Genomic DNA, 17763 nt, shown 5'->3' with positions numbered 1-17763 from the left:
CTACCGGCTGCCATAACGTTAGCTACTGTCGCAAACCCCGACTGTCGTGAATACTGGCCGCCCACTGAAGATGGCGGCGGAGCTTCATCCGCGGAGCGGAAAGCTGATCGGCCTGTCCAACTCGAACCGAACCGCCCGGCGCAACCAGCCAGTCCAGGAGTTCAACCATGGCCTGGTGCTTAGTAAGGAGCCGCTGAGGGACCGGGACGTCTTCACCGTCCGTATTGACAAGAAGGTAAACAACAACAGGCCCGCCGCTGCTGCTTCTCCTGAGCGGGGATGAGAGCAGCGTGAATGCGGGAGCAGCGCTTGAGGGACGGCCCGGGGGTCTGTCTCTGTCCGCAGTGAGGGGCTTTTCCTACCCAGGGTGGTTCGCACTGCTTGACAGCGACCACGGTTGTTGTGATTGTTCAGTGGCGCATTACAGACACTGTCAGAGATTTAGCGTGGACGGATGGACTTAATACATTCATTGTTGTGTATGGATTTGTTAAACAGACACTGCTTCTGTTGCTTTTGGTACCGTGAGTTAGCTATGCTAACGAGCCGCTAGCAGCAGCAAGCAGCGTGAGCTCAGGCTAGGGAGCTAGCTTTTTTGGAAGGTGCTATTGGGGTTCTGTCGTGTGTTGGCAAGGACTTGCTGTTGGTTATTGCACTACAGAAGCTCAACTAAGCTTATTAACGTAGCTCTGTTTAGTTTTATTTTGAAGGAGTCGGTGACAGTCGTAGGTGCCTGTCAGCCTGTCTGACAGTCTGTCTCTAATAATACTGCAGTGCTCATACCAGGTTGGGCTATTATAGTTACAAAGGCTATTTGTGAACCTTAATAGGCACAAATGCGTACAATTAGTCTCAGCTATCAGTTACCAGTGTCATTAATAATATTCACAGTGGCATGTTACTATTCATCCAATAGTATCTTTGGATGAATAGTAACATATATGCTTTGATCCAAACAAAGCATATTCAGACCTTAACCAGCACTGATCAAGCAGCCCTGCTGGTGTAATACATGAGGAGTTTGACCACTAAAAGGTATAAGTCATTAGTTACTGGTCTGTAAACATACATTATTCCTCTCTTATTGCTGGGACATTTGCTCTCATTTCACCTGTCACTTATTATTCCTTACAATTTAAAGATATTTTACAAAAAACATCAGCAAAGTATGGGAACTAAGTGGAGTTGTTGCTCTACTTTCTTCATGTCCACATTGTCCTTCAATTTATCCAGATATAAATATGATTGTGTCCTTGTTGGTTCCAGAGAAAGCGATCCATATCTCCCAATTTCTGGGAAATGTCAGATTTTCCATTACAGATACTACTTTACTACGCACATCCATTGTTTTAGAGGTTCCGTTTTATACCAGTTTTTATTGATTGCATTTTTGCAGACAACCAGTAAAATGTTACCAAGATACAACCGTGTCACTCTTAATACGTCTTATTTTGTTATCAGACCAAGATACAATAACTTGCTGTTCCTAAAGATCACATAACCTAAAAATGATCTTAAAGTTAAACACATTCCCCTAAATATATGTTAATCTTTTCACATGAGCAAAAGCTATGGGAATGATTAGAACTCATGTTTCCATACAATCTCCAACTCCGCTGTATAGTATGAAGAACAAATTCAATTCTTTCACCTCTCCATTTCCTTGAATTTTGTAGCTTTCATATCACTTAAACATAAGTGCTTATCTATGGCTTGTGCTGTGGTCCCTTGTGACTCAGGCATCTCCATATCATATCGATGCTTGTGCACAGTGTTTACATTTTGGCTGTTGTCGGCTGTTGTCGGCGTAGGAGTGCTTGTCTGTTGAAATGGCTTCTGCCTCTGCAGCCTGCAACCCTACTGGGTTTGTCAACAACATGGCAGCTATGGAGCTTGTGCCAGTGCCAAGTGGGCCACACACACCCTTTTGAATGACAGTGTGTGCAGCTAAGACGCATAGTTGGGTTTCTCAGGAAATCTACCATGATGAGACGAAGCTGCACGTGAGCCAGTAAAGTTTAACAGCACCTACTGTATGTAAATGATTATTCATCCCTTATGGTGCTCTCAGCCTGATAAGGGCTCTCATAAACAGCCTCATACTCTGTCATGAAATGCATGTCTGAAAATCAATACTTTTCCATCACAGGGCACCCAGATTGGCATGACTGCCCATCCTGTCTACTGAGCTACAGTGGATGTTGGAAAATAAGTCCAAGAGAAACGTAGGATACTGTCAATGGTTTGTATTTGAAGCTGTGTGATTCACAAAGTGATCTAGAGGAATATCACATAGTAGTAGTAGCGTTGTAGTAGCGAAGAGTTGATTTTAAATTGGAGATGCCATACTGCATGATATTAGTCACAGCCAATTAAAGCTACAATGATGAATTGAGAAGACTTTGGCAGATAGATCAATAATGAAAATAATAATTTTTTTTGCACATGGTAAAGCCTATTTTGGTATGCTCCTGTGTGAATTAAGTATTAATTCACGCTGTATGTGTAGGATCTGTAAGATGAGAAGCTTTTCCTACTCTGTCTTGTTTATCAGGCTCTGCTTTTGATGCAATTCATTTTTCATTATTTTGCTGCTGTGTTCATAATACACATGTATCAGAGAGAGAAAGAGAGAGAGAGAGAGAGAGAGAGAGAGAGAGAGAGAGAGAGAGAGAGACCGACCGACCGGGTCAGGCTGAGTTACTACTAAATCTGGTAACCTAGATAGCTGGGCTTCGTAGCACACTGCCTTACATAGCACCTGCCACAGAGCTGAGGAGGACCCCATGGGAGCAGACGTAGGAGAGGAGGCAAACAGAACAATATTTTAAAAATGATTTTGTTCTCAGAGGAAATTTCTTTTCTTTTAGTTTTTTGCTCGGCGCAGAGGTGAGCTGCAGAAACAAACATCCCAGGAGCTGGTAGGGCTTCAATGTTATGTTCAAGGTCACTTCATCAGGGTGGATTTCTGCCAACTCCAACTGGAGTCCTGCAGAGTACCATGGGAAACAGGGAAGAGAAGAGTGGCTGAAGATTGATCTTACATTTTTGACTTCATTCTCCTTTCTTGAGGAACAAACTGCATGGCTTTTTGTTGAATGTCGCTCTCCAGGGGGTCAGCAGGTGGAGTGCAGCGAGCCGGGAGATCACTCCTCAGTGGGATGACGTGGGTTCATGCCCCTTTTTGCCTTTGTCGGCAAGCATCTGCTGGGCTAAAATGTCTCTAAGTGAATCTCCACCAGCTGCACTGACTCTGCTGCTCTGTAGCCTGACACTGCACTCCACATCTCATACACACCACGGAGGCAAAACGCATGAAAAATAGAATTCAGCACCGGAGATCAATAAAGTATCACATTAATGTGAGCTGAAGAAATGGATATCTCAGGCTGCGTGTTACGCAACATGATTCCAATGTCGTGCAAAGACGAAAGGAGTTTTGCAGTGAATCATTTGTTTCGTGTTTTCATGTCTTGAATTATTTGGAAGTCAAGTTAATGGAGGTGAAGCTTGCTTGCTTATATATTGTATGCTTTGTGTGCACAGGTTTAATGACTTTACACACTGATTACAGTTTTCATGGTCAACTGAATAAACAAAATATGTACAACACTTGCAAATGACCTCAAGTGTTGCATACTCTCCATTTTGTTCTTTAATATGCTCTCCTGCACCTGGTCTAAATATAGTACTGAATGTGCAGTCCTCTACCTTTATGCATAATATGTGTTGAACATCTAATTTTTGAAGTTAGGTTCAGGCGTTCTGAGAGATTAATTAGTTTGACCCTGGGTGAATTTATTTGCCACACGACATTGCAAGTTAATAATGGTGATTCTTCCATACTGCTAGAGATGCAGTCATTGCCATTACATGTTCCTATCACATAGCTTTGGTTTTTTTTTGTGTCACTGTGTGTTCCAACTGTCCTGCTTTGTTTTCAAAGAAGCGCTTCCTGAGCTACGTTCTTCACTGACAGAACGACTAAAAATAACAAGATGGATCATTGGAACAAGGCACACGTAGATATTTACTTGCAGTTTTTAGCACAGTGCTTTTAACATCACAGCTTGGATATCTTTTAGTGATCAGAGTGACAGCTGCTGTCAACTGTTTTGTTACAACTTATTGTATTTGCCACTGTCTCTAAATTTTATGTCTTTATAAAATTCATTTTATATCAGTAAAAACTTTGAGTGTTTTGGCAAATGCAGGGCTTAACATTAAGTTTTGGTAACTTATGAAGGCAATGATGTGTCATTATTTTTTGACTTATATTCATTAACCCTTTCCCCTATTTCTCCTCAGGTGAACTCGTGGAGCGGTTCCATTGAGATTGGTGTGACGGCACTGGACCCCGCCGCGCTGGACTTCCCCAGCAGCGCCACAGGCCTTAAGGGCGGCTCCTGGATCGTGTCAGGCTGCTCAGTGCTACGTGATGGGCGCTCGGTCCTGGAGGAGTACGGGCGCGACCTCGACCAGCTAGCCGAGGGCGACCGAGTGGGCATTCAGCGCAGCTCCCGCGGGGAGCTCCACCTCTGGGTAAACGGCCAGGACTGCGGTTCGGCCGCAAGCGGCTTGCCGCCCAAGCTCTGGGCAGTGGTGGACCTGTACGGCAAGTGCACACAAGTGACGGTGGTGAGCTGTGAGCCACCACCGCCCTCTACGGAGAAAGAGACAATAGGGCGGGCCGAGGAGGTGGATGATGATGATGATGAGGAGGAGGAGGAGGAAGAGGAAGAGGTGGTGGTGTGTGGGAGTCGGGAGGATGCGGGGATCACGGCACTGATGAATGTGGCAGCAATGAATGGAAATGAAGGTAGGGGGAGCTTTTTATCAATATGGTTCTTTTTTACAACCTATATTCTGGGATTTGTTGTATTCACCCGTATCCCTTTCACTTTTTGCCCGGTCAGTGCCTGAGCTTAGCTGCAGCAGACCAGACAAGTTCCCCAACAACCTGCAGCCGGACACGGGTAAGAAAATCCCCCTCAGAGCAGTTGATGGACGTTGTGCAACATGACCAGTATTGACAACCTCATCTTCCTCTCTCTCTACAGTTCTAACAGAGCACCAGCTCTTTGACGTGTTCAACAAAGCAATAGTATCTTTTTATCGCTCTGAGGATGAGGGGGGAGGGGAAGATGGTGGTGGTGGTGGCGGCGGCGGAGGAGGAGTAGCAGGAGGACGAGGCGGCGGTGGTGGAAATTCAGGATCTGACTCCTCTTCCAGAAATGACAGGGGGAGCAGCAGTGGAGGTGCAGTCAACAGCGACAGTGGAACAGGGACAGCAGGCGGAAGTGCTGGAGAAGGTGGAAACACGAACAACAGCCCCGCTGGTAACGGAGGGGTGGGGCTGGCGGCTGTGACGGGTGCGATGACCACCAACGACGCGCTGCTCTTCCACGAGAAATGTGGCACACTGATCAAACTGAGCAACAACAACAAGACGGCTGAGCGAAGGAGACCGCTGGATGAGTTCAATAACGGCGTGGTGATGACCAACCGGCCGCTCCGACACAACGAGATGTTTGAGGTGTTTACAATCACGCGACTCACTGCTGCGATGTTTGTTCATACATGAATACTGTAGTGACAGCTAAAGAGTGACTGATGTGTCATTATAATAATTTAATTTACACACAGTTTGTTAAAACACACTACACACAGGCCTGAAATACACACACATGCTCAGGTCCTATACATGCACAAATGGAGCGATGTCAGAGTGCTGGACAGGCGCCCTGGTCCAGGTGATACTGAAACAAATATCACAGTACTGTATATCTCACCAATAACGTTGATATTAATAATTTGACAACAAAGTAGGGCCGCAAATAATGATTATTTTTGATTAATTGGTGATGAAGGTGACATCTTTATATTTATTGTTTTGTGGGACAGCTCAAACCTCAAAGATATTCAATTTACTAAAGACATAAAAACAAAGTTGCATTTTCTCACATTTGTGCAGGTGGAACCAGCAAATATTCAACATTTCTACGTGATACATTACCTAAATGTCAAAATTGTAAGAATATTTATTTCATTGACTAACTGATTTACAGCTGTTTTAGCCCCACTAGAAGATTATTAAAAAGTATTAATTTTTGAGGAGAGTTGCATGTCAACATGATGGCTAAGCAGGCACAGACAAAGAATCAAAAAGTCATTACCTGGCAAGGATTCAAGCCTATTCACCTTATAAGAAAGGGAATATTGTATGTATATTATTTATTTAAGGTGTTTCTAAAATGTGCTGAAAAATATAGAGTCAAATATGGTCAACAGTGTATTTTTCCACTTTAGTCGCATCAACTCCAGATGTTCACTTCATGCCTGGAGGTCTGGTGCTATTCATCACTGGGCGTAAGGCAGAATAGGGAAGATCTCTTCATTTTAGCTGATGAATAATGAGAAATCTGTCTGTACTAGAAAAGTGTAAATGTATTTCTGTTCTTTTTTCAGATCCGCATTGATAAGCTGGTTGACAAGTGGTCAGGCTCAATAGAGATTGGTGTGACCACACACAATCCCAACAACCTGGACTATCCTGCAACTATGACCAATCTGCGCTCAGGTAACACACACACACACACACACACAAATAGACACATAGCATAACAAACTGTGGAAACTGGAAATTACTGACATTCTCCTGGCTGCTTGGATTAGGTACAATCATGATGAGTGGCTGTGGGATACTGACCAACGGGAAAGGAACCCGCAGGGAATACTGTGAATTCAGCCTCGATGAACTTCAGGTTTGTGGTGATGCAGACACACATTTTGTTTTGCCACCTACCGTGCTAGTGTGTCTGTTTTTTCATCAGTGCAGGTATTCTGATCCTTTACTTATGTAAAAGTACTAATACCACACTGTAAAAATACTCAGTTACAAGTAAAAGTCCTGCATTGAAAATGTTACTTAAGTAAAAGTATGTAAGTACCATCAGGAAAATATACTTAAAGTATAAAAGTAAAAGTACTCAATGCAGAAAAATCCTTACAATTTAGAATCAGGAACCGATCAAAACAGTTCCGTCGATCAACTAAATGTTTAATCAGCTAATCATTTCAGCTGTACTTGTAGGCCTGCATATTGTTGGGTAGTTTAATTTATAATAAAACATTGTATTTTATAAACTACATGTGTTTTGTGTGCAAACATCTTAATTTGTAAGGTAACTAAAGCTGTCAGATTAATGTAGTGGAATAAAAAGTACAATATTTCTCTCTGAGATGTAGTGGAGTAGAAGTAGAAAGTGGCATGAAAAGAAAAGTCTCAAGTAAAGTATAAGTACCTCCGTTTTGTACTTAGAGATAGTACTTGAGTAAATGTACTTAGTTACATTCCACCACTGGTTTTTCTAATCTTCATCAACTACTCTCATCCACGTTTAGGAGGGAGACCTCATAGGGTTGATGCGCAAAGCCAGCGGAGCGCTCCATTTCTACATCAATGGCATCGACCAAGGTGAGGCTAAAGCAGTTTGAGACATAAGAAATAGTGTAACCGAGACTGTTGGCTGGTGAGCAAGTGTTATTAAAGCAACTCGGTTTCCACTTCTAACCACTCTGTGTTTTTCCAAGGTGTTGCAGCAGCCCAGACCCCCGGCGTGGTCTACGGTGTGGTCGACCTCTACGGCATGGCGGTCAAAGTCACCATAGTCCACAACCACAACCACAGTGACCGCCTCAGACGCAACAACGCCATCATGAGGGCTCTATCGCCCGATGTCGGCCGGCCCAGGCCAGCTCTTTCCCTCACTCCAGACTCGGAGGGGCCTGACCGACTGCTCTTCCACGCCAACTGTGGCCAGAAGGCCGCCATCATCAGTGAAGGCAGGACGGCGCTGCGGCCACAGTGAGTCTCGAAAGGTTTTGGTAAATACTTCAAAATTAAAGAACTGTTCAGTTTTTAGCGTTATATGGTCTAATTCTGAGGTTGGTATTTTTTTTTTCTTTTCTTTTTTTCACAAGTATATATAACTGTAAAAAAAATACCAAAGTTTGCAATGGAGGATATATAGAAATCCTCCAAATGGAGCACTTTAAACGTAAACCGAGTGATATACTCAGAAGTTAACAACACTGCTTTCACAGTGCAACTGATGACTTCAACCACGGCGTGGTCCTGAGCAGCCGGCCGCTTCGCTCCAACGAGGTGTTCCAGGTTCGCATTGACAAGATGGTGGACAAGTGGGCGGGTTCCATCGAAATCGGTGTCACAACGCACAACCCTGCATACCTGCAGCTGCCCTCCACCATGACCAACCTGCGCTCAGGTAAAACACAATCTGCATTGTAAAAGTGGGTCTTCTTTTCTGCCTCAGTCTTTTCTGAGATTCCTGCTAAAAGTTGCATGATATAAAGGTCACTGTAAGTGTGGAGGAGTCGATGAGATACCTTTCAAACAGAGATCCCACAACTGTTTTATTGTTTTCCAGGGACGTGGATGATGACGGGGAATGGCGTAATGCACAACGGAACAACAATACTGGATGAGTACGGACACAACCTGGACCGGCTCAAGGTGAGTGACATTTTTATTTGTATTACTCAGCTGACAGTCACTCCCTGCTTTTATATACCCATCACCCTCTTTCCTCCTTCCTCCTCCCACAACACAACACTCCCGACTTTTTCCTTTTGCATGTTTATTAACCCTTTTTTCCACTTTTTCCCCTCTTGCAGGCGGGTGACACAGTAGGCGTAGTGCGGAAAGAAGACGGCAGCCTCCACTTCTTTGTAAACGGCGTGGCTCAGGGCCCGGCGGCCTGGAACATCCCTCCCAGTGTCTATGCCGTGGTCGACCTCTATGGCCAGGCTGCTCAGGCCACCATCATGGACGACATGGGTGAGAGAGGGAGGAAGACAAACGGGGCTCCATTTTTGAACTGTTGCGATACTAAACTAATCAAGATTCCACTTTAGACGATGTCAACTTCTATCTGTTTCCCCTTTTGTTAGTGGACTTCCTGCCTCTCCCAGAGGACAGCTCAGAGGGTCCCACAGCCATGTCCCCCGGGAGCCCCTGCTCAGTCGGAGGGGCCAGCACAACCAACGACCTGCGTTTCCACCACCTACACGGCACCAACGCCGTCATCACCAACGGGGGGCGCACCGCCCTGCGTCAGAACTGCCGCAGCGAGTTCAACGACGCTATCGTCATTTCCAACAGGTGATGAAACGAATGACGATTAACTTTTAGCGAATCGTATCTCGTGTAAACAAAGTTATGAACAACATTGACCGACATAGAAATTCATAACAGTTCTGAAAACATCTCTCAGTTCATCTCGCATGCGCTAACAGCAAAGACTAAACAGCACTGAGATAATCTGTTGTGATGGAGCTGCATCAGGATTTTAACGCGTTACCTCCTTGTAGGTGCCTTCGAGACGGAGAGCTGTTTGAAATCATTATTCAGAAGATGGTGGACCGCTGGTCGGGTTCAATAGAAGCAGGTCAGTTGTTTCTCTTGTGTCCACTCTGCCTTTATGTGTGAATAAGTTAAAAAGCAAACAATAATAGCATAAATAAAAGCTACTGTATGTAACCTAACATTTATCTCTACAACGGCTTTTTAGACCTCCCTGTTTAAATATATTTCATGTGTAATCACCACAGATTTTCTCCTCCCCCCTCTGTGTCCAGGAGTGACAGCCATCAGGCCAGATGAGCTCGAGTTTCCTAACACTATGACTGATATCGACTATGACACTTGGATGCTCAGGTAGATGAAGACTCGAAAGCTGTGTTTTAGTTGTTCTCCCAGCAAAATCTTATAATAATCTTTTCAAATAACGTCCAATAACAAAGAAGCAAATGTGTTCTCATCCAGTATAAGGCAGAATATCAAAGGCACGTGGATCATAAAGGATTATTGTCCAAAGTTAAAATGAGGCCTTCCAATTTGAATCGGGTATTAACAATTTATGTTTGTGCTTAAAAAAATGTAATCGTTTGACCGCCTTACTAAAACATAATACGTTTGTGGAAGTTCAGATCCTTAATTCAAAACATGTATTTGTTTTCCTCCTTCTCTCACAGTGGAACGGCCATCATGCAGGATGGCAACACGATGCGCAACAACTACGGTTGTGACCTGGACTCCCTGACCACGGGCTCACGGATTGGCATGATGCGCTCAGCCAGCGGCGACCTCCATTATTACATCAATGGTGTGGATCAAGGAGTCGCCTGCACCGGCCTGCCATCAGGTAGTCAGTGGAAGTCAGGAATGTTAAATCAGGACTCTGCTGCAGCCAGATATGGTTGAAATACTGCTGTCTTTAAGTTAAGAGTGTAGGTTTCATTTGATGACCCAATGCTTCTCTCTCTCTCTCTGGTGTAGAGGTGTATGCTGTGATCGACCTGTATGGTCAGTGTGTTCAGGTGTCCATCACCAGCTCTTCAGGCCCGCTGGACAACAGCCTATGTACCAGCAACATCACTGAGAAGAGCTTTCCCATCCACTCACCAGGTACACATCAGGGTCCTTACTCACGTCTGAAAAGCATGAAAATTAAAGGCTGATCATTTCCAGAACACAAGCTTTGGGATTGAATGGAAAGTCTGTAAAAAGCTTAGTAAAATACTTTTTTTTTTAATGTAGGTTGAAACCAACATAATTGTGATTGTTTTTTTTGCTTTCGTATAAGTGTGTTTTGTATTTATTTGTTCAAAAGTAAAGGTAAAAGGTAAAGAAATATAAAAAGGAAAAAGAAGGGAGTAAAGACAAAAACCATCACGTATTGATTGTCCTCATAGCCTCATCTCCATTCTTCTTCTTCTTCGTCGTGTGTGTGTGCGTGTGTGTATAGTAGCAGGCGTTGCCCATCGGCTCCACAATAAACACGGTAAGAACGTGGTGTTGCTTGGCGACGGCTGCCAGGGCGTCAGAGTGGGAGGTTACGCTCACGGCATCGTGTTCAGTGCGAAGGAACTCAAAGTGGACGAGCTGTTTGAGGTAAGCTTACCTGGAAATGCTCTGAAAATGAACCTGCTACCTACCATGTTGTTTTTTTTTAAAGGTGCCCTGCCACACAAAACTGTTTTTACTTGCTTTTTTTTTTTTTTTTTTTTTAAATATGTTAGGTCCATATGTGTTTGTGTTATGTCGTGAATTTGAAAATGAACTGCTACCTCCTCTGTCAGCTCTAGCTACTGAAAAGAAATAAGCGGAGAAATCAGGCCAATTACAAAAGCTGGTCAGTCTGAAGTGGTGTTGCCTGAGCTCATTACTTTTCATGAGCTCGCCCAGTTGCGCTGGGTAAAGGATGCCGATAGCCAGGCTCTCATTGGCTAGCTGTTAGCCAATCGGAGTGAAGCTGCTTAGCTCGTTGAATATTAAAGTGCCCATATTATGAAAAAATCACTTTTTCTGTGGTGTTATTTTGTGTCTCTGGTGCTTCCACACACATACAAACTCTGAAAACAAAACATCTATGCTGTTTTGAGTGAGATACGGGTTTTTGAATGTGTCCTGCCTTCAGTCTTTGGGTTAGCTGTTCAAAATCTGCACGGCTTTCTACGTAACTAGCCAAGACGAGGGGCCTAGGGGGCTAACCGTTAGCATGCTAGTGCTAGCATGCTAGCTCGTTCTCAATGGCAAAACACTGCTACAACATACACGAATTCACCCTAATCTACAAACTAAATTGTATAGAACTACTTACATGTCCCTGTTCTGCAGGTATTCCACGCAAAGTTGGAAGTGCGCCCTCGTTTAGAAGAAGTCTCCCAGCTAATCGTGTCTTGTACAGGCCGAAGTTGGAGAAACAGCTAGCTAGCTCATGTAATCCTTACCTAGCTACTGCGCATGTGCAACTGACAACAAAGATGTTACAGAAGTTGAGAGGTCTCACTCTGTAGCTAAAACAGAGACCTGAACACAGGGTGAAAAGAGGAGCTGCAGCAATGTGCAGTACAACAAAAATATGGTGTTTTTTGAAAATTAAACCATTCTAATACAATCTCAAATTACAATTATGAACCTGAAAATGAGCATAATATGGCCACTTTAAAGAGAACTGGCACAAGTCTTCCTGCAGGCTTTCTATACCACGCTACAATGGCTTGAAACAAGGTAACCAAGGCATTTTTTCCACAAAAAATGTTACAGAGTCCATGGTAGAACTTCAGACATTATCATAAAGTAATGAAATACGTGTGGCAGGGCACCTTTAAATAATGTGCACATTAACCTCTTCAATATTTGTATCTGCGTATACTAGAAATACAATTTTCTTCAATAAAAACGACATGTTTATCTTTTCCCCTCCTAACTGGTACTTGTTTTGTCTCTGTCCTCTGCAGGTGAGGATTGATGAAGTGGATGAGCAGTGGTGCGGTTCGCTGCATATCGGTCTGACCACACTGGCACCTCCAGAGCTGCCGTCCTGCCCGCTGTCAGGTCTCTCCCCCTCCCTCACGCAGCTTCGCACCAAGGTCACCTGGCTGCTCTGCGGCTCTGAGGTCCGTCGCAACGGAGTGCTGCAGCGCCAGAACTACGGCTGTTCACTGGACCGGCTGACGGTAAACTGCAACTCCCTGCTCTGTGAGCAAAGTCATATGGAGGATCTCTCCTCCTGTCTCAGATTCATTGGCTGAACCTCTCTGGCTGCTTAAAAGCCTTGACCTTAAAACAACATCCAAAGCAATTAGTAAAATGTTCTTTTTTTTTTTTTAAACTGCTATGCAAATAAGGAGAAGCACTAGCAGCCAGGATTACTCACAGATCAGGACAAACAATGCATTCATATTTAACATGTCACAGGGAGAAATGTGGTCATTTAGCAACACAAAAACATTATTTAATGTTGACCTTAAGGTAACATAGGCTGTGGATTATTTTGTGCTTTACTTTAATCCATCAATCTTCAAGTTCAGTGATTTGAGTCTTGGATTATTTTACAGTCAATGATCTAAAGAAGAAAGGGTATTCTGTTGTCACCCGATAAAGTCGATTATACCCAATTAAATTAGTAACAGGTTATTCATTTTGTTTGATATACTTAAGTGGTATTTGATCAATCACCAGTAGTTGATATCAGCATTCTTCACCATTCTCAGTGCTTGTAGTACTCACCTGAACACGATTGTTTCTTAGGTTGGGAACCGTGTGGGTGTGAAGAGGTGCAGTGACGACACCATGCACATCTTTATTGATGGGGAAGACATGGGGCCTGCAGCGACTGCAGTAGCCAAGGTACACACACACACACACACACGTACACAGCTACTTCGCCTCTCACTGCCATTCAGCACCTCTTTTTGGCTCCCTGCAGAATGTGTATGCAGTTTTGGACCTGTATGGGCGGATAACAGCGGTGTCCATTGTGAGCTCTTCGTTGATAGAGGACATGGAAAGCGTGAAGGCGCCCTCGCTTGCCTCAGACAGCTGCAGTGAAGGAGAGGAAGACTGCACCCCCGTCAGAGAGGTAGGCACACCAGTCTGTCTGTGAACAAAAAGAAATGTTATTTACTGCATCATTGAACTTCCTGAGAGAAACTTGGCCTCTTCGTGTCTCCTCTTGTTGCCTACAGGTTGAGACTGGGCCATGTGCGCTGGTGCCCACCGTCATGGCGTTCCTGGAAAACCACGGCAAAAACATCCAGCTGTCCAACCAGAACCTGACAGCAGCCAGAGTATCCAGCTACAACCAGGGCCTGCTGGTCACCGCCCAGCCGCTGGCTCGCCAGCAGCTGTTCCAGGTAACAGAACTGTGTGGTTTGGTGTCTATAAGTGGCCCAGGTTGCTACGTTTAGCTTCATTATACCGATCCATACCATACTAGGAAAAATTATACCGAATTTGACAACAAGGAATTTTAGACGGTGACTGTTTCAGTCTGTCAACAGCCTCTCTTTCTTAACCAGTTTCAAATCGACCGTCTGAACCCGTCATGGACGTCGTCGCTGTCGTTAGGGGTGATAGGTCATTCCCCCGACCGGCTCAACTTCCCCTCCACAGCGTGTTGTCTGAAACGCTCAGCCTGGCTGCTGCAGAGAGACTCCATCTTCCACAACTCTCTCAAGGTAAAAAAACACACACACACACACACACACACACACACACACACACACACACACACACACACACACACACACACTGCGTCTCACTTATCTTTGTGGGGACCCGTCACTGACATAATGCATACCCTAGCCCCTTACCCTAACCTTAACCATCACAACTAAATGCCTAACCATAACCTAATTCTAACCTTAATCATAAAACCAAGTCTTAACCCTCAAACAGCCCCACAAAGCTGTCCGGACCCCACAAGTATACTGTATTCCCGGTTTTTGGACCCCATGAATGTAGTTAAACAAGAACACACACACACACACTCTCTCTCTCTTAAACACACAATATCTGTCATGTTGGAGTTGTCTTGTTGATTTGTGTCTTACATGATAAACTGAGCCCCATTGACTGATTGATCTTTTGTCATTTCTCTCTCACACACTGACACCATCATCCCTCCAAACCTGTTCAAACAACACTTTTTTTCTTTCTGCTAATCACTCTTTCCTTCCTTCCTTCATCTTTCCTCCTCAGATATGTGAGAACTATGGTCCTAATCTTGACACTTGTCCGGAGGGGACGGTGTTGGGTCTGCTGGTGGACGCCAACAGTTGTCTCCACCTCTACGTCAACGGCATGGACCAGGGTGTGGCGGCGCAGGACATTCCTTCACCCTGCTACCCCTTCATCGATCTCTACGGCCAGTGTGAACAGGTCAGCACTGTCAGACGCATAGACACACTGAAACAGTTACGTCAGTCTGATTTTTTTATTTTTTTTATTTTTTTTTTGCTTGTTAAATGACTTAAACCATACATGAATTATCTGAAAAGCAATAAATCTGCCGATCATTAATCAATCACATATTTCAGCACTACATCACTATGAACTAAATCCCACGATGATATGCTATTGAATGTTGTGTCATCATGGCAGGTTACTATAGTAAAAGACAGTGTGCCAGCTGTGGGTGGTGAGAATGGTGAGACCCGTTGTCAAGGCGATATGGAGAAGGCGGATATGGTTGACGGTAAGAAGCCACAATTTCCCTTCTTTTTTTTTTTTTATTTAAGTTCTGTTCAGTCTTGACTGTTATCTATTTTGCTTCTACATGCAGGAATCAAAGAGAGTGTGTGCTGGACGCCCCCTCCAGAGATCAACCCCAGCAAGACCTGTGAGTACCAGGCACTGTGCTCACGCTTCAAGGACCTGCTCACCTTACCAGGTGAGTTTGACCCCAAACCCTTTCTGCCCTGATCTCTGTCTCGGATCTAAAGTCATGTAACAATCACGGCCTTTGTCTTCTTTACCTCCGCCCGTAAGACGGCTATTTTGACGAAGACGCAAAGTACAATCTGTGCTACTGCGAGTCCTGCCACAAGCTTCGGGGCGACGAGGCTTATTACAAGAGAGGAGAGCCGCCCCGGGACTACGCCCTGCCCTTCGGATGGTGCCGCTTCGCCCTCAGGTGAGAGGACAATCTGTTGGTCAGACACATGATGGAGCCACAGGTTTTGTGTCCCTTGTGTGTTTATGTCTTTACAACGTGAAGTAAATCTTAGTTGTTTATATATATATATATGTGTGTGTGTGTGTGTGTGTGTAAAGCTACTTTATTTATTATTACAATAAAATAAAACTAAAGGGACAAAAAGCCCCGAAATATTACATCAAAAGAAATCTCTGATTTACAGGCCGTGTATCTACAATCTGTAATCAACATCTGCACAGCTCATTATTGCAGTGTGTCTATATAAGTGCATGCATCCTCTTTGTGCAGGATCAAGCCCCACTGTGAGGTTTCTAATGCACTGAAGAAGTGGCACATCGCGTACCACGGCACCAGTGTAGGAGCCCTGCGACGCACGCTGGACCACAGCCAGCTGCTGCCTGGTAGGAAGATTACTGGTTCCTTTTTTACACAGTAGCCAAGTAGTGTATCACATGTAAACTATTGAAAGTAAAAGTATTGGAATGGACCGCGGATGATTAAAATATAATGCATGCATTTCATGTCACGTTCAGGGGCTGACTTTCTTTATGTCATTTTTTTATGAAATACTATACTATGACATTTTTTATGACATTCTTTACCATGGCTTTTTAATGCCATACTTTACTATGACTTTTGTAATTTTTTTATGACTTTTTTTATGACTTTTTTCATGACATGACTTTTTTTTGTCATTTTTTACGATATACTATGATTTTTCATGACATACTTTTTATGACTTTTTTCGTGACCTACTGTATACTGACTTTTTTATGAAATGTTTACGATGACTTTTTTTGACATTTTTTATTACATACTGTACTATGTCATTTTTAATGACATACTATACTATGACTTTTGTCATTTTTTAGTACATACTATACTGACTTTTTCTGTATTTTTTGACATACTATACTGTGACTTGTTAATGACATTTTTTTATGACATACTATACTATGACTTTTTTCATTTTTATGACATACTTTAATTGCTTTTTTATGGCATACTATGACATTTTATATCATTTTTGATGACATACTATACTATAACTTCTTATGGCATTTTTGGCATATGAATGCATTTTGTTGTTGCAGGGATGTCGTCCATCTTCTCAGTGTCGCCAGTGAAGGCGGAGGGGCCTAATGGCTACAGTGAGCCAGAGGAGAACAGCGCCCCCGGCAGGGAGGTTCCCAGAGTGCGGCTCTCCCCCACTATGCGCTACTCCGGCATGGAGATCTTTGCCCCCAAAGTGCAGTAAGTCCACATGGTTCAGAAAATCACTAATACATTTGATACGTTTACACCAAGCCTGTCTATAGTGGAGAGCTAGCATTTACTGATAGTTCTATGTCTCCTCGTGTAGATTTCGGGACCCCCGTTCTCACCGCAGTCACCAGGCTCAGGTTGGGTTCCAGGTGTGTGTGCGTCCAGGCTCCTACAAAGTGGGACCGCAGACGCTTGGCCACAGCGAACCCCTGGACCCTCGCTTCAGCAACTCAGAGATTGAGTGGATCACGAAAGAGCAGGGCGGCACACTCCTCTACGGACTGCTGATCCGGGTGGAGTGAATGGAGCAACGAGGGAGGCATTCGGGTGGAAGTGGGGAGGGTCCGTGTGGTGCTCCTCGTACTTTGAATAAACTGACAACCAAATCCAACCCCTGCCTTGAGCGAGAGACTCCTCTGGAATCCAGCTGTTCCAATTGTGGATTGTTGACAATTCAGCATTATTGATTTGTTTTGTCTATTTAGTTGGTTTGCTCTTGGACTCTTTTAATGGCCGGGAGCTACGGCGGTTTCAAAGAAGAACAGACACTGCCTGCACTTTATGTTTCGGACACTCGTGGGCGATTTTTAAACTAACTTGTCATCGACTCGACACGTTTGTTCATTCTCTACAGGTTTTCTTTTTTGCCACAATTTTGTTGTCATTCTTCCCAACATATTTTCTCCCACCCACACAAACAGCTATTTTTTTCCTTTACCTTTTGGCACTTATTTTAACACGTATCCATCTGCTCTCGTTAGTGTTTTTTAATTTGGGAGGAGCTGTCTCCTGCCAACCTGCACGTTAACGGACTGTCACCTAAAAAGACTGAAACGTGGGTCAAAAAGGTGATGTTTTCACAAAAATATGAAAAACAGAATGAAACTTGAATCTGAGAATGAACCCAAGAGTGTCTTGTGATTGTGACTTCTTTTGGGGAGTGGGGGGGGGGGGATTTAAAACTGGAGGA

General features: G+C 44.0%; 1 protein-coding gene across 3 annotated transcripts; it reads left to right on the top strand.

Moving 5' to 3' along the window:
* The first annotated feature begins 36 nt into the window (after window positions 1-36).
* On the top strand, window positions 37-17640 carry neurl4 (neuralized E3 ubiquitin protein ligase 4). Of its 3 annotated transcripts, none has more exons than XM_078276472.1 (29): window positions 37-235; window positions 4309-4819; window positions 4917-4976; window positions 5061-5536; window positions 6469-6580; window positions 6676-6764; window positions 7405-7477; window positions 7594-7867; window positions 8107-8288; window positions 8451-8536; window positions 8698-8860; window positions 8974-9184; window positions 9394-9470; window positions 9661-9739; window positions 10057-10226; window positions 10361-10489; window positions 10830-10975; window positions 12325-12543; window positions 13118-13216; window positions 13296-13448; window positions 13555-13722; window positions 13888-14046; window positions 14570-14749; window positions 14972-15065; window positions 15153-15260; window positions 15359-15503; window positions 15816-15928; window positions 16622-16781; window positions 16891-17640. In XM_078276472.1, the coding sequence occupies exons 1-29, from the start codon at window positions 71-73 to the stop codon at window positions 17093-17095; spliced, it is 4806 nt and encodes a 1601-aa protein (XP_078132598.1). In that variant the 5' UTR covers window positions 37-70; the 3' UTR covers window positions 17096-17640. The 3 variants fall into 3 exon arrangements, with proteins under 3 accessions (XP_078132598.1, XP_078132597.1, XP_078132596.1); XM_078276471.1 differs by having other exon boundaries at window positions 9634-9739; window positions 10833-10975; XM_078276470.1 differs by having other exon boundaries at window positions 9634-9739.
* Window positions 17641-17763: the final 123 nt, after the last annotated feature.

The sequence above is a fragment of the Sander vitreus genome, chromosome 19, assembly GCF_031162955.1.
Source record: "Sander vitreus isolate 19-12246 chromosome 19, sanVit1, whole genome shotgun sequence".
NCBI lineage: Eukaryota > Metazoa > Chordata > Actinopteri > Perciformes > Percidae > Sander > Sander vitreus.
This window is presented reverse-complemented; position numbering and strand designations above follow the sequence as displayed.